This window comes from Muntiacus reevesi, chromosome 3 (genome assembly GCF_963930625.1).
Source record: "Muntiacus reevesi chromosome 3, mMunRee1.1, whole genome shotgun sequence".
NCBI lineage: Eukaryota > Metazoa > Chordata > Mammalia > Artiodactyla > Cervidae > Muntiacus > Muntiacus reevesi.
Genome location: NC_089251.1, coordinates 34,537,488 through 34,554,518, shown reverse-complemented (window position 1 = coordinate 34,554,518; position 17,031 = coordinate 34,537,488). Strand labels below are relative to the sequence as shown.

Below are 17,031 nucleotides of genomic sequence, written 5' to 3'. Positions count from 1 at the left end.
CTGTTCTCTTCTGCACGCTGTCAGCAGGCAGGCCTCAGGGAGGCCCTCGGGGAAGCAGGCCCCCCAGCTTCCACTTGAGGCCTTCCTCCGAGAATCCAACCCCCAAAATGTGAATCCTGGCCAGCAGTCCTCCCTCATCTCCCTGCCCACCTCCACCCCAGCCTTCTCACTCAGTACCTGTGTGCAGCCCCCTCCCCCGCTCCCCAGCCCCCCACTCCAAGCAAGTATACTCCACGCATGTTGAACCCCCACCAGGCCTGCCCTCTGGTTCTTCCAACTGCTCAGCAACCAGATTCTCCTCTGCTTAGGCCCAGCCTGGGACCCCTGCTCCCCGCATTTACGGAAAGCTTTTACATAATGTGGCTCTGAAAACATAACTCTGTACCCAGCTTTGCCCACTTGAGATTTTCGCAGACTCAGCTCAGTTAAATTCGGTTACTCCCCTCCGCTCTGCAGCAAATTCAACCACCAGAACATCGTGCGCTGTATTGGCGTGAGTCTGCAAGCCCTGCCCCGATTTATCCTGCTGGAGCTCATGGCGGGAGGAGACCTCAAGTCCTTCCTCCGGGAGACACGCCCCCGCCCGGTGAGTGAGAAACGCCTTTCCCAGTGGGGGTGCCGAGGGACAGTGCAGGGGGCGGAGGGAGCCAGGGTGGGCAGCCAGGGTCAGCCCCTGGGCTCTGATCTTGGGGACAGGTGGGAGAGAGGGGACAGAAGGTATCCAGCGGCTGAACCTCGTCCAAGGGAACTTGCCCAAGCCTTGAGCAATGTCTCCTCTAGCCAGTATCTATTTTTATGACCTGCTGATTGTGGAAAACCAAACTGGGGACAAGCACAGAGGGGGACTTTCACGCCAGCTGTCACTCACTCAACCATCTGACTTGGGGCAGGTCAGTCTGCTCCACCCCTTGTGAACCCCAGTGTCCTCATCTCTCAGATGGGGACTTCCTGACCTTGTAGTTTTACAATCAAAATGAAGGGCTGAGGTATTTAGGAAGGTGCTGCATACATGTTAAGGTCAAAGGGCTAGAGTTCGGGGGAATGAAGAAACCTATGTGGGCCCATGCACACTTCCCCCCGTTGATTATTAGACAACCTGGCTTAGGGCAGCCAACCCCCTCTAACCTGAGCATCTGCGATGTGAACTCTGAGGGTCAGGCTAGAACATCTTGGACAGAGCTGATTTATGAAACACAGCACACTGGGCAAGCCCAGAGGCCAGCTGTCCACTCCTGTCACTGCCAGGGTCTTCGAGAGGTCCTGGGCCCAGGGAACTGGAGCAGAGCAGACCCCCTGAGTTAGGACCTGCCATCTTGAAGTCTTCCCACAGGGAAGACTTGTACCCTCCCCACCCCCAGGAAAGCAGAGAAAGGCCGACAGCCACGTGGCCACAGCAAGACCAGGACTGAACACCCTCCTCACATGGACCCAAAGTGGTGGCGGAAACCTCAGAAGTTCACACCTGCTCCAATTCCTGCCTTCACTCAGGCTCTTAGGAGCCTCCACACCATTCCTGCAAGCCTCTGGCTGACCATCTAAGAGGAATCTGATCTAACTTCTTGAGAGGCTGAGTGTGTGCACCTCAGCACCCCTGGCAGGAGGAAGGGGCCTAGGAAAAGGGAGAACGACTAACCCCTCCTCAGGATAACCTTCGTCTGCAGTACCATCCTCCTCCTCTCCAGAGTTTTCACATTCCTCAAAACCATCCTATGAAGTAGATGGTACAGATCTCACCTCATTTTGGAGGCTGGAAAACAGGGACTCAGAGAGGTTATGTGACTTGCTGAGGTCACACAGGAAGTGGAAGAGCTGGGACTAGAACTCAGGCCTTGTGGCTCCTGATTCCTTGCTCACTCCAGCCTGCTGTGCTGTTGATCCCTGTGGTCCCCGTGGGGAAGCCCTGAGTGCCAAGGTGAGGGCAGGTGGTTGAGAGCAAAGGTCACCAGCTACACAGGCATCTCTACGAGGGTCTGGGCACCAGCCTCAGCTTCCCCAGCCCTACCCAGCAGAGCAGAGCCTTCAGCCTTGAGCCCTGAGCATCTCAGCGGTGCTTCCAGCAGATGTCCAACAGGGGACATGTGACATCACTCTCTGGGAGGAGGTCCAGCTCTGGGTTTCCCATTGGACACTCCTGAGGCTTGAGGACAGGAGAGTATTGTGACTTCTTGTAAAGGGAATCTGAGAACCCATTACTTGGCAAGACCGAGAACCTTGAGGGAGGGGTACTTCCCTCTCTCACAGGCAAAGTTATCTCTCTTGATGATGGTTTGGATGTTGTCTCAAAAAAACAAAGCACCAGCGATGAAGACAGATAACTGACCTCTCCCACCCCCTCCCAGCCCAAGCGCTGCCTCAAGGAGGCTCACAGCGGGAGCCTGCTGCCGGCTTCCAACCTCTGGCTGCAGGCACCACCCGAGGGATGCCCACAGCCAGTGGAAGGTCAACTCTCCTTGGGAGAGAGATGCTTCCAAGGGTCAGGATCCGCCCACCAAATCTTCCCTTTAACCCTTGGCCCTGATCTTCTTTGTGTGACTCTCCTGGCCAACCATGCTCCCAGGCCTTGGTGGCAGTCCAGGTATCCTCCTTACTCCTTTACACGCCCACTCACCTCAGATGAGCTGGTCCTTCCTGGGGTACTTACTGCCCATGATGGGTGATTTGAAAGGTCGGATGACAGCCCTCCAGAGTGACCCCATCCAAATGTGTTTGTAGCAGCAACTTCCAGCCGGGGTGGGAGCAGTGGGGTGGGAAGTTGCTGAGTGTCCCACATGGATTCTCAGAACCACAAACTCCAACTTAGTGAGTGAGGACCAACCAGGTTGACTGTGAGAAAGGACCATGATTTGTAGTGGACTGAGGTAACTAATATCAGTAAATCCTGATGAAGGAGGGAGGGCCTGGCTGATGGACATCGGGGCTGGGGACATACACACACTGAGGAGAGGGTGGGCAGAGCTGTGCCTCCAGGCTAGAACTCACTGAATTCAAAGGCCTGAGGTCCACCTGGTTCATTTGTTTGAAGCCTCTGCATCTCTCCAGGCTTACCTGATAACCTGCTGTGTGCAGACTCCCAGCTGGGTGCTCAGAATCAGACGCACACTCTGTGCTCACTTCCTGCCATCTCTAGGGTTCAGCAGCTCCATAGACATCAGGATGGAAGGACTTCAGAGATGGTCTAAGAGGCTCTGGCTTCAGATAATGCATGGATATGAAGTAATGATAGATACACAGACTCATAGGACAGAATGGGTGCCAGGGCCAACCATGTCTGTCATGGAAATGAAATTCATGGGTACAGAGGGAAACATTGTTTGGTCCCAGGACCCCACTACCTCAAGAAAGAAGGACCCATTTAATGTCAATATAATTTTGCAGACCCCCCTCTTTATTTAACAAAATTTTATTGAGGATTTAATATATGCCAGATATAGGCTAGTAGCTATCTTTTAGTATCAGTTGATATTATGTTGATCAGTTGATCAGTAATGACAAAGGCTATCAAGGAGTCATAATCTCTCTATTAAAGGGAGTGGTCATTGCCCACTCTAGCATCTACACCTGTTTGGGGAATGGTAATCTGGTAGGTAGTAGCTCTGGAGAAGATGCTCCATATGCATGGAGGCTCCTTGGATGCCAGAGAGCACAGCATAGAGATGAGAACCTCTGATTGCAACTAATACTTAGGTTTTCATCTTTGGTTTCGATTTTGCTGGAGCTGACTGTGGCTGAGATCATGAACTCCTTATTGCCAGATTCAGACTTAAACTGAAGAGAGTAGGGATAATCACTAGACCATTCAGGTATGACCTAAATCAAATCCCTTATGAATATACAGTGGAAGTGAGAAATAGATTTAAGGGACTAGATCTGATAGACAGAGAGCCTGATGAACTATGGACAGAGGTTCGTGACATTGTACAGGAGACAGGGATCAAGACCATTCCCATGGAAAAGAAATGCAAAAAGGCAAGATGGTTGTCTGAGGAGGACTTACAAATAGCTGTGAAAAGAAGAGAAGCAAAAAGCAAAGGAGAAAAGGAAAGATACACCCATTTGAATGCAGAGTTCCAAAGAATAGCAAGGAGAGATAAGAAAACCTTCCTCAGTGATCAAAAGATCAAAAGAAATAGAGGAAAACAACCAAATGGAAAAGACTAGAGATCTCTTCAAGAAAATTAGAGATACCAAGGGAACATTTCATGCAAAAATGGACTCAATAAAGGACAGAAATGGTATGGACCTAACAGAAGCAGAAGATATTAAGAGGTGGCAAGAATACACAGAAGAACTGTACAAAAAAGATCTTCACGAGCCAGATAATCACAATGGTGTGATCACTCACTTTGAGCCAGACATCCTGGAATGTGAAGTCAAGTGGGCCTTAGAAAGCATCACTATGAACAAAGCTAGTAGATGTGATGGAATTCCAGTTGAGCTATTTCAAATCCAGAAAGATGATGCTGTGAAAGTGCTTCACTCAGTATGGCAGCAAATTTGGAAAACTCAGTAGTGGCCACAGGACTGGAAAAGGTCTGTTTTCATTCCAATCCCTAAGAAAGGCAATCTCAAAGAATGCTCAAACTACCTCACAATTGTACTCATTTCACACGCTAGTAAAGTAATGCTCAAAATTCTCCAAGCCAGGCTTCAGCAATACGTGAACCAAGAACTTCCAGATGTTCAAGCTGGTTTTAGAAAAGGCAGAGGAACCAGAGATCAAATTGCCAATATCCGCTGGATCATTGAAAAAGCAAGAGAGTTCCAGAAAAACATCTATTTCTGCTTTATTGACTTCGCCAGAGTCTTCGACAGTGTGGATCACAATAAACTGTGGAAAATTCTGAAGGAGATGGGAATACCAGACCACCTGACCTGCCTCTTGAGAAACCTGTATGCAGGTCAGGAAGCAACAGTTAGAACTGGACATGGAACAACAGACTGGTTCCAAATAGGAAAAGGAGTATGTCAAGGCTGTATAATGTCACCCTGCTTATTTAACTTATATACAGAGTACATCATGAGAAATGCTGGGCTGGAAGAAGCACAAGCTGGAATCAAGATTGCCAGGAGAAATATCAATAACCTCAGATATGCAGATGACACCACCCTTATGGCAGAAAGTGAAGAGGAACTAAAAAGCCTCTTGATGAAATTGAAAGAGGAGAGAGAAAAAGTTGGCTTAAAGCTCAACATTCAGAAAACTAAGATCATGGCATCTGGTCCCATCACTTCATGGAAAATAGATGGGGAGACAGTGGAAACAGTGTCAGACTTTATTTTTTTGGGCTCCAAAATTACTGCAGATGGCGACTGCAGCCATGAAATTAAAAGACACTTACTCCTTGGAAGGAAAGTTACGACCAACCTAGACAGCATATTAAAAAGCAGAGACATTACTTTGTCAACAAAGGTCCATCTGGTCAAGGCTATGATTTTTCCAGTGGTCATGTATGGATGTGAGAGTTGGACTGTGAAGAAAGCTGAGCACTGAAAAATTGATGCTTTTGAACTGTGGTGTTGGAGAAGACTCTTGAGAGTCCCTTGGACTGCAAGGAGATCCAACCAGTCCATCCTGAGGAGATAAGTCCTGGGTGTTCTTTGGAAGGACTGATGCTGATGCTGAAACTCCAATACTTTGGCCACCTAATATGAAGAGTTGACTCACTGGAAAAGACCCTGTTGCTTGGAGGGATTGGGGGCAGGAGGAGAAGGGGAGGACAGAGGATGAGATGGCTGGATGGCATCACCGACTCGATGGGCATGAGTTTGAGTAAACTCCAGGAGTTTGTGATGGACAGGGAGGCCTGGCGTGCTGCGATTCATGGGGTCGCAGAGTCGGACACGACTGAGCGACTGAACTGAACTGAACTGAACTGAATGTTGCCTCCACAATTCGTTGAGTGCATTTTGTTGACCATGTCAGGAGCCAGGAATCTGAGGCCCTGCACCATTCTCATCACTTATCAAAATGGATTTTTGCCACTTTTAATATCTTGTGTCCCCTGTCTTCATTCTTTGCTTCTTCCTTTCATCTTTCCCTCTTACTCTCATAGCCATCAATTAAAAAATGTATACTTATTCTGTTTTTCACTTGGTGAGACAGTTCCTCCCCCACGTCCTGTGATCCTTCATCTCTAAATGCAGGAGCTACTTAAGGAAGTATTATTATTATCATCAATATTATTCTGTATTTTATCAGTATATACATTATCCTTTGGAAATAGCACCTCAGAAACTGTGAGCAAAGAAATCATTTCACTTCAGTGGGCCTGTTTTTGCTCCTGTAAAAGTAAGATATTGGTCAAAACAGTGTCCCGATGGGAATGTCAGAACCCTGAGTGGTACACACTCACAGGCATGCTCGAAAGAATTCCATGGTCAAGCCATTTTCAGAGCCACACAGACTCCCCTCTGATTGATTCTCAATACACATTAGTGTGTAGCAAAGATTCTGATAATTCCTCTGATGAAGAAGCCTGTTGGACCCAGGAATTCCCATGCCTATTTGACTGAATTCCATCCCACAGCCTGCTTTGGGAGGAACTGGACAAAATCCTCTCTGAGTATTGGACAGGATAAAAACTGCCTGAAGTTGCCAAAGGAAGTGCCACATTCAGTAGCAAACCAAGGAAAAAGAGCCCTGGTTCCAACTCCTTCTTTGCTCAGGCTGGATACAGTTGGCACTGAGCATACTGGCTATGCTCTGCACTGCTCGTTTTGTCACAGCATCCACAGACCCCCCCCCCACCACCACACACACACACACACACACACACACACACACATGCAGACACACCCTTGGGTTGCAGACAATCTGCTTCTGTGAAGACTGATTATCAGTGCGGTTAATTTGCTCTGAGCAGCCATAGACAGGGAACTCCGATAAACGCGGCCCCTGGGTTAATGCCTGGGAAGATTTAGCCCCTGCAGTGCAGCAGACTTATGGAGCGTTTGAGACATCAATGGTCCTTGCGTCCTGAGTGATGGGGGCTAAGACACAAAGAGACTCCAGGAGCGATAGGAATGGTCCTCTTTGACAGGAACAGAAAGAATTTTCCTGGAAAGAGAAAAGATAGTCCTAATGCTATAGCAAGATGGATGAATGTTTCTCTCAAAAATATATTACTTTTCTTGTCCCCAGGAAATGGGGAGTCTCTCTCTCTCCCAGTGCCCAGTACTTCTGACTTCTGGTCCTGGGAGAAGCCAAACACATGAGCCCCTTCTCAAGTCCCCAGCAGCGCCCTCCACAGAGTAACCCCCTCCATGAACGCAGAGCCCTCTGTGAAGCGCTCACTCTGTGCCTCTTGCTGTGAGTCCTCAGAACAACCAGGGAGGCTGAGAGTGTCACGTCACTTTCACACATGAGGACACAGTGACTTGGACAGAGGGAGTGCCATCAGCTCCAGGTCACACAGCCAGTAAGGGACCCACTAGGATGAAGCCCAGCTCAGCTCAGCCGAGCACCGAAATGTACTCTGCGCTCTATCTGTGCTCACTTGGGTGTCGTGCACTGAGTTCACAGGAACTCCAGCCCTTCTCAGACATGCTCTCCTAAGAAACTCAATTTTAACTCCTAGAATCCCGCCTCCCCCAGCCCAAACCCTTAAAGCCCAGCTCAGGGCAGTTTCAGCTCCCCCCTACTAGCTGTGTGACCTGGAGTGAGTCACTGAGCCTCTCTGAGCCCTCAGCCCTCTCATCGTCAATATGGAGGTAACCTTGCTTGCCTACTGACCACACAGGACGTTGCATCAAAGGTTCTGGGACTTGTCCTTTTGGAGATAAGGGACTGCCTGATGGTCCATGGGCAGCAAATGTTCCCCTCCCTGAGTTGTCTCCCCTGGAACTGAAGCAGGCCCCAGACAAACTCCTCGCCACCTCCCCCAGACCCACATTATTGCTCCAAAGAGTCCCAGGGAGGCCCTGATCTGTGGCGGCATCTGGAAAACCCTAGTTCGGCTGTGATCAACCGACAAACCCCCTTGTTCACTGAACCTTGGCAGTGAGCTAAGCGTTGTGCTGGAGACCATGGAAGTGGACGCCAAAGGCCCTGCCTCGGGAGCCTCGAAGTTTCCTCGGGGATGTGGTAGAACAAGCCCAGAGCAGCACAGTACATGAGACCCTCAGAAAAGACTTCAGGCCGCCCCACCAAACTGGGGGAAGGAGAGCCAGGCTGCATCCTGGGAGGGGTCAGGGTGGGGTGGGCAGCAACTTTTGCACAAAAGGGACTTCATGCAGGAAAGCCAGAGATAGCTCTTCAGCTGCCCAGTATTTTCTGGAAGATTCGCTTTTTCAGTCCACTTCAGATCTAGGTCTTCTTAAAGAAAGTTAATTTTTTAAAATATTTTTAAGCATTTAAATAGAGCATTTTAAAGCAACACTACCCCGCCTTGATTTCCTCACAGGCCTGTTGGTATGCTTAGGGATTCAAATGTTTATGAAGATAGTGGTGGAAGAGTGGGCAGAAAAAAACACGAAGGGGCAGGACGTCTGTGGTGTGGGTTCCGGCCCCACTCACCTGGCAGCCGTGACTCTGTAAACGCTGCGCCCGCACAGAGGCGGAGTCATTGTTCTGGGCTGAGGCCCAGGCATGTGCATTTGTATAAACCTACCGGTGATCGCGAATGTGCAGCCAGGGCCGAGACCCCAGGGCAACCAGCCTGCGTTTCACCTCCCGGTGAGCACGGGAGCCTAGTGTTTCAGACCGTCTCTCCCCTGAGAGCTCCTCACCAGCCGGTCACTTCTGTCTCCTACAGAACCAGCCCTCCTCCCTGGCCATGCTGGATCTCCTGCATGTGGCTCGGGACATCGCCTGCGGCTGTCAGTATCTAGAGGAGAATCACTTCATCCACCGGTGAGTCCAAGTGACCTTGCTCTGCCCTCACCTTCCAGACGCTCCCCTACGTGTCCCCAGGGCTTTGTTTGGCCCATGTGTAAAGTGGGGTCATGTGCTGTGCTGTGCTTAATCACTCAGTTGTGTCTGACTCTTTGCAACTCCATGGACTGTAGTCCGCCAGGCTCCTCTGTCCAGAGGGATTCTCCAGGCAACAATACTGGTGTGGGTTGTCATGCCCTCCTTCAGGGTATCTTCCTGACCGAGGGATCAAACCCAGGTCTCCCACATTACAAGTGGATTCTTTACCAACTGAGTCAACAGGGAAGCAAAGTGGGATCATAAAAACATCTATATCAGCGCCGGAGACCCAGATGAGCTCTGCCTGACCTCCTGCAGGGACCCCTGCCTGTGTCAAGTCCTAGGTCATGTTAATGTTTCCATGTCTAGAAGACTGAGCTTCCTAGGTGGCTCAGTGGTGAAGAATCTGCCTGTCTAAGCATCCAGGGTTCAATCCCTGGGTCGGGAAGATCCCCTGGAGGAGAAAATGACAACCCACTCCAATATTTTTGCCTGGAGAATCCCCACGGACAGAGGAGCCTGGAGGGCTACAGTCCATGGATCACAAATAGTCAGGCACAACTGAGTGACCAAGCATGCCACATCATCTAAAAAATTGGGCTCCTTAAGGGGAGTTTGAGGATTTTGTATTTTCGGATCTCTGGCTATGGATAAATCAAAGGCAACAACCCTATTTTATTCATCTTCATATCCCCAGCATATAGTGGCACACAGTAAATGTTTATTAGATAAATTATTTTTTTCTAAAACACTCAGAAATGAAGAATGAGAATTATTTTCTTTAACTCTGTACTTCATTTCTTCTACTCAGTATGACCCTTGTGTTTAAATGGTGTTTGCACTTGTACATCAAGTCCATGTGTAACGCTATAGACATGAGAGATGACACATATTTCTTTCCACATGGCTATCCGTGGCTTTCTCGACAGCTTGATTCTGAAACTTGAAAAGTCAAATAGATTGTTAGACTCTTTGCAAAGCTCTTCCTAATGATTTGTTTCTCATTTAGTAAATAATAACCTAGTGAACTAATAAACATTCATGAACCCATCAAAGAGTATAAGACATGTTGCTAATCATTAAAATATGTAAATATAATGTAGAGAATGAGAGACACTGTATGAGTTTAGAAATAGAAGAGTATGGAGGTAGATAACAAGATATGTTTTCTTCCCTAATAAAGGGGATGTTAAAGATCAAGAAATACACTGGCCTAGTTTACCGAAATCATTCTGAAAACAAGGCCAGAAGCTCACACTGGCTCATCCTTTGTCGCTTCATCCTTTTGGCCCTCAGATCTTCCTCTTGAGTCTCAACCTTTCCAGCTTGCAGATCATTGTGCTTGATAGATATAACAAAAGCAAGAGAGAAGCCGAGCCCCAGTTCTTTCTGTTCTCATCCAAAGCCACACTTTCTGCTTCACAGCGCAGGTCAGCCCTGCCACTGTTGTTCTTGCCCTTTTTATTGTGTCCAGAACTTTCCATAAATCTCAGCTCTGGGCTTTATTGTTGCTCAGACATGACAGGGTTGTGCTCTTTTTAGAATAAGTCCTTGGCTACAGCCATCTTTCCATCTTTTTTTTTTTCTTTGAAGTATAGTAGAGTTACAATGTTGTGTTACTGCTATACAACAAAGTATGCATTCTTTTTCATATTCTTTTCCACTATGGTTTCTCAGACTGGTGTACCTGGAATGAATAAATGTCTCTCCATCTCATGTCTACCTCCACTAAATCTGAGCCCATCTGAGAGCAATGTGACCCATCACCTTAGTGACTTCAGATCTCTCCCTTCACTTCTCCCCGAGGTCGTCTCTCCCTTTTCATCTCCACCCCCACATTAATCACCAAGTGTCCAGATTCTCTGACTGAGGGATTGTGTCTACTTTTCCTCTGACGTTTTGAAATCTGCTTTTCTAAGGGATGATACATTTTGACTATATCCAGTGCCCTGTTATTACTGAAAATAAGATATCAGGATCAAAAATTCACTCAAGATTCCTAATCCTTCCATATCTGTAAATAGTTGCTGAAGGTCACAATAAGATCCCAGAGTAATATTTTGTTGCTTCTTTTATCTTTTTCGAGAAATGAAATTGTCAAAAATTGAATCAACAGTATGTTCGATGATCTGCTTTATAAGCAAAAGGTGACGATTAGCAGAGATTGTCCATCTCAATCAAAGCTGTCTTCTGGGGTAATTGGTTTTATAAAAGCATCTTTTTATATCTTCTTCTAACTGGCTCAAGGCTGATGGCACCCTCCCCCAATAGTTTTACTTAATTCTCTCTCCTTCACCATCTGCCTTAAGATTCACAGACTCCCATGCACACATACCTCCTGAATTCAGAGCAGACTCCCTCGCAGATCCACACACTCCCATTTTTCTATTAGATCTGTTTCCTTTGGACATGGTTTATTGCCATTTCAAGAAATATGTGTCATTCTACCAATTCTTGGTGTGTTCTATGATATTACATTTACTTTCTTGCCATTAAATTCAAGATCAATTTTTTAAGCAACCATTCCATGCACATCAACGGAAAGACCTTTCCAGAGCCATAAATATTGTTCTTGGTCGACCTCACTATATTTCTCTTGAGAAGCAATGGCTATATATCCTACTATATTTTCTTCTTTTTGATGTCATATATGTTATGCTTTTATGGTTTTCTTAGGGCATTTTATGCACCATTGCTCCTCAAAATTCAACTTAAACCTTCTGGATTAGGGCAGTGGCATTAATAACATCCATCTCCCACCCTGACCAATTGTTCTGCTATCCTAAGCCATGATCCCCCACCCAGATCTTTTTTGTAAAAATACTATCCAGCTGTTTATTTTCCATGTTCCTTCTTTCTCAGCCAATGATCATGAAACCAGTTGAAAGTATAAAAACACCACCCATTCCCCCCAAGAAGTACTATTTTTTTCTGTCCAGGACTTTAATATTATTAGAAACCCATTCCATGAGTTTGAACAAACTCCGGTACATAGTGAAAGGACAGGGAAGCCTGGTGTGCTACAGTCCAGGGGGCCACAGAGAGTCAGACACGACTTAGTGACTTAACAGCAACAACATTCCAGACTTCATCTGGCTGCAACTTTAATCCCCACGTGCAACTCAAGAATGGGTTAGCGGTCAGTGAGTAGAAGCTGATGAGTCTTGGAAAGCTTCTGATCCAGCCTTACACACATACTGTGGAAGAATAGGCCCTGACGACTGGAATGTAATGACTAAGACAAGATAACTTTATAACAGGAAAGAGTGATTCTTTAGCTTCATAGCTATGATGCATACAGCTTAACAAAGGCTTTAGATAAAATCATGGATGTAAAAACCATGATGGCGTATTAAAATATAAAACTAGAAATATTTGGGGGAAGCCTTGACCTACTTGAATCTCATGGGAACCATGCTGTTTCAGAACATTCCTTCAAACAACCGGCAGAAACCAACCGGCAATCTGTACAGAATAATAACCAAAGGCCAAATACCTTTGTATGTCCCTCTATTATCTTCTTTTAAATCTTTTGATAAAATAAGGATGATACTAGCACCTTGTATCTTACAGGGCTATGGTGAGAATTAGATATGAAGCAGTTAGAACAGTGCTTAAGTACATAGTAAAAGGACAATCAATTTTCTAGTTCCTATTATAGTTATTTTCATTATTATTATCCCATTAAACATTTTCAATCATCTCCCCTAATCCTTTTCCATTTCCCTGTTGGTTCTGAGACCTAGAATTGCTTAGCTATTCCTTTGGTACTGAAGTCTAATGTAGTAAAGGAAATACAGAGAAGAAAAGGGAACTATTTGAACTTTAGATTGGAGGTGAAAATGCTTGTGATTCTTATATCTTTATCTTTTTAGGAATAAAATTACAAAAATGCATTTTCTCTTTCTTTTAAATCCCAGGGACATTGCTGCCAGAAACTGCCTCTTGACCTGCCCAGGCCCTGGAAGAGTGGCCAAGATTGGAGACTTCGGAATGGCCCGTGACATCTACAGGTGAGTGAAGACTGCCGTCACCCGTCCAAGCTCGTCTTCTCAACTGCATCCCCTAGAGCACTCTGGTGCCTTGTCAGCCTGCCGCCTAAAATGGCATTAAGTTCCTTTTCAGCATGGGGCAGCCTTAATTATTGCTCATGCCTGAAGGGCTAATTCTAGGATCTCTCTGCCTGCAATAATTGACACTAACCTATTAATTAGATTGTCTTTCTGGTTCTAACTCTTTAGTCCTAGCATGTTCTGAGACAGAATAACCTGGATACTTCACATGGAAAAAGTTTCTAGGTAAACTTTAGCTTAATTAACCCCTTTCCTTAATACTCAGGAATTCCAAACAGACTTAGCTTCCATTCCCCTAGGCAAGAGCACCGTAGAACTGACAGGAAACTGGGCCGAGCGCATTGCTCTGCATTTGTTCAAAGCCCGTCGGTACTTAGCTCGGCTTCATTTCTTTTTCCCTGTCACATTCTCTACATCTACATCAAAAAAAAAAAAAAAAAAAACAGGGAACTTCCCTGGTGGTCCACTGGTTAAGACTTGCACTCCCAATGCAGGGGGCCTGGGTTTCGTCCGTGGTCAGGGAACTAGATCCCACATGCCACAAGGAAATTCAAAAATCCTGTGTGCCACAACTAAGACCCAGTGCAGTCAATTAAGTAATTAATTTAAAAGAAATCAGTAAAATAAAAATTTTAACTGAAAAAAAAAAACCTCTATTTTATACTATCCCACACTTCTCTTCCCAACCGCTAGTTTCATCTTTGTCTAATTATTAACAACAGTGACTCACTCCATGAGCTGAGCGAGCCACTCTCTGGCACAGTCACTAATTACACCTTCCCTAACCCAGCTGTAGAGTGAGGAGAGGTGGTCAGGTAGACTTTTCAGTCTTCGGACAATATGGGAGACCCCTGTCAGCCTCCCGCGGAACTGGTAGCAATCTCCTATGGCGAGAACGCTGATGGCATCCTGTTACCGCGGGGCAGCAGCTCACGGAAACTCAGGAGTTGGCAGTGTTTTCACCTACTGTTATCTTCCACTGATACCCACTGCAGATCTGGTAAAGCTCCGCTCCACCCTCTTCCACCACCCGGAGCCTCACTGTTCCTTCCCCTCCTGTCTCGGAGCACCCAGGCGTGCCTGTGCTCTGAGACTCGGATGTTGCAGGGAGACTAGACAAGTCACATGGTCTGGCCCTCCCCTCCGTCCTCGGCACTGATAGGTCCCACTCCAGACTTCAGCACCCTAACTTCCCTACAGCCCCGCTGCTTCCCACAGGCCCCGCGCAGCAGCAGGTGTCATGAATGTCTCCCGTGAGAGGTTCTTTGCCATTCGGCTTCGTCAGCACCCCCAAGACACCCTTCCTGGACTTTTCCCCCCACCACCCCCACCCCGAGTAGAACAAACCCATTCTTCTTTGGTCACTGAGTTTCCTCTTGAATACATACTTTTGTCATCATATGTGTGTTCTTACTGCAGTTAATTATGTCTGTTTCTTCCACTAAACCATATCCTTGGAAGAGAGACTATGACTTATTTCTGTCCTCAGCACGGGGCAGAGTACCTCACACGTTGTTGTTCAGTCACTCAGATGTGTCTGACTCTTGGCAACCCCATGGACTGCAGCACACCAGGCTTTCCTGTCCTTCACTATCTCCCGGAGTTTGCTCAGACTCATGTCCTTTGAGTCAATGATGCCATCCAACCATCTCATTCTCTGCTGACCCCTCCTCCTCCTGCCCTCAAACTTTCCCAGCATCAGGGTCTTTTCCAGTGAGTCAGCTAACCACTCAATTCATATTTCAGTCAGTTATTTTTTGAAGTAATTAATCTAGGCAGCTGGTAGGAAGCCACCTCCCATAATATACCAGGCACAAGAACACAGGGCTGAGGTGGAGCTGGCCTCAGAGGTAGGAATTATTAGTTTTTTTATCAGTGAGTTCATTAATGATGTCACTGACAAAAACTAGTTACCTCATCCCTCAGATGCCAGCTACACCCCAGGCCTGTGTTTTCCCTGGGGACTGTGCTAAAGGAAGCAGCTTCCCACCAGCCACCTAGAGGACTTGGAGTCACGTGCCTGTGTTGATTTGAATTAGATGCTGTGTGAGTGCCGACAAGGACCCAGACTAGTAGGACACCAGCCCCGCTCTTAGCCCTCCCATTGTGTATTTTGCATTACCGTGGATCATCAGGAACTGTACTCATAAGGTTGGAGTAATGTTATTCATTGTGAGTTACAGTAAACAAAATCCATCAGGGAAATCTAACCATCTGCTAGCGGGTATTTTAGTCATTGCATAGATCTTTTCTTTCACGCCTCCAGCGGGCTGTTTCGTCTCCTATTAAGTGACACTAAGGTTGTTAACTAGATGATCTGTGTTCCTGCTCTCCCCCCAAATCACAAGAGCCCCTCATTAATTTCAGTTCGTAGACCTTGTTTTTTGCCACTCTCTCAAGGTACCTGGCTCAGAGCCATCTCCAGAACCAAGTCTGCTTTTCTCTTCTCCCTGCAGAGCAAGCTACTACCGAAAAGGAGGCTGTGCAATGCTGCCAGTCAAGTGGATGCCCCCAGAGGCCTTCATGGAAGGGATATTTACTTCTAAAACAGACACGTGGTGAGTCTTTCTGCTACTCTCATCCAGGTCTCACCATGAGCCTTCAAGTAGAGCTCATGAGTCAAATGAGCCCACACTCTCTTGTGGAAGGGTAAGAGAGATGACAGCATACCTCTATAGCAGGGCCCACATCAACAGAGCATCAGACTCACCAGGAAGTCTTGGTAAGACACAACTGAATGCTGGACCCCACCCTGAGAGATTAGGATCCAAGAAGTCTGAGGTCGTTGAGAAGCTTCATTTCTCACAAGTTCCCAGGCTGTGCTGATACTGTAGGCTGGTGGACCACACACAGAGCCACACGTAGTTTTTTTTAACATAATAACAAAGTTGGGTTTATTCCAGGAATGCAACATTGAGTTAAGATTAGAAAAATGATCAATGAAATTCTCCATTTGACAGAATAACAGAGAAAAAGAAATTATCAGCACAAAAATATCAGTGATGGTGATCTACAGCTAAAAATCAGTTTAGAAAACACTATCTGCACATTAGATCTCCAGAAATCATTCCTCCTGCATAACTGAGACCTTGTGCTCCTTGACTAGCCTCTCCTTCTTCCCTGGCAATCATCATTCCATTCTCTGTTTCTGCGATTCCACTTAATAAATGAGGTCATGTGACATTTGTCTTTCTGTGCCTGATTTATTTCACTCAGCATACTGTCTTCCAGGTTTATCCCTGTTGTTGCAAATGGCAAATATCCTTCTTGTTTAAGGCTGAATAATATTCCTGTGTGTGTGTGTGTGTGTGTGTAAAATACATGCCACATGTTCTTTATCCATTCATCCATCAATCAGTATTTAGGTTGTTTCTATATCTTGGCTATTGTTAATAATGTTGCAGTGATCTTGGGAGTGCAGATGCCTCTTCAAAATACTGATTTTATTTCCTTTGGATGTATACCCAGAAGTGGGATTGCTAGATCTTAAGGTAGTTCTATTTTTAATTTTTTGAGCACTCTCCATACTGTTTTACATAATTCCTACAAGAGCAACACATAATTTTAAATGGCAGTCAACCTGTGTTCCCTCCCAAAATACAGACACACACAGAGGGATCTTTTTTGCATAAAAATCCACAAGGACAAAGACAACAATGACATAATTCTGGAAACTGGAAACTTTACAGACAGATGGTCCCTTACTTGTGTGTGCGCTCAGTGGCTCAGTCGTGTCCGACTCTGTGTGACCCCACGGACTGTAGACTGCCAGGCTCCTCTGTCCATGGAATTTTCCAGGCCAGAATAATGGAGTGGTAACCCTTCCCTTCTCCAGGGAATCTTACCAACCCAGGGATCGAACCCAGGTCTTCTGCATTGCAGATGGATTCTTTACCATCTGAACCACCAGGGAAGCCCAGTCCCTTACTTAGGAGACTAGAAAGTTGACACGTACATCCATCTTGAAGTAGCCTGCTTCACTCTGCCTGGTCAGGTGCCCCAGAAAGGCCCAGGAATGGAAGGTGCCAGCACCTCTAACTAGAGGTG

At 46.5% G+C, this 17,031-nt stretch overlaps 1 protein-coding gene across 1 annotated transcript in view; it reads left to right on the top strand.

Moving 5' to 3' along the window:
• Nucleotides 1-17,031, top strand: part of ALK (ALK receptor tyrosine kinase) — a 704,322-nt gene that overhangs the window by 676,617 nt on the left and 10,674 nt on the right. The window contains exons 23-26 of the mRNA XM_065928786.1: nucleotides 457-586; nucleotides 8,754-8,851; nucleotides 12,832-12,924; nucleotides 15,441-15,542. Coding sequence (XP_065784858.1) covers nucleotides 457-586; nucleotides 8,754-8,851; nucleotides 12,832-12,924; nucleotides 15,441-15,542 — 423 coding nt within the window. The remainder of the gene's footprint in view (nucleotides 1-456; nucleotides 587-8,753; nucleotides 8,852-12,831; nucleotides 12,925-15,440; nucleotides 15,543-17,031) is intronic.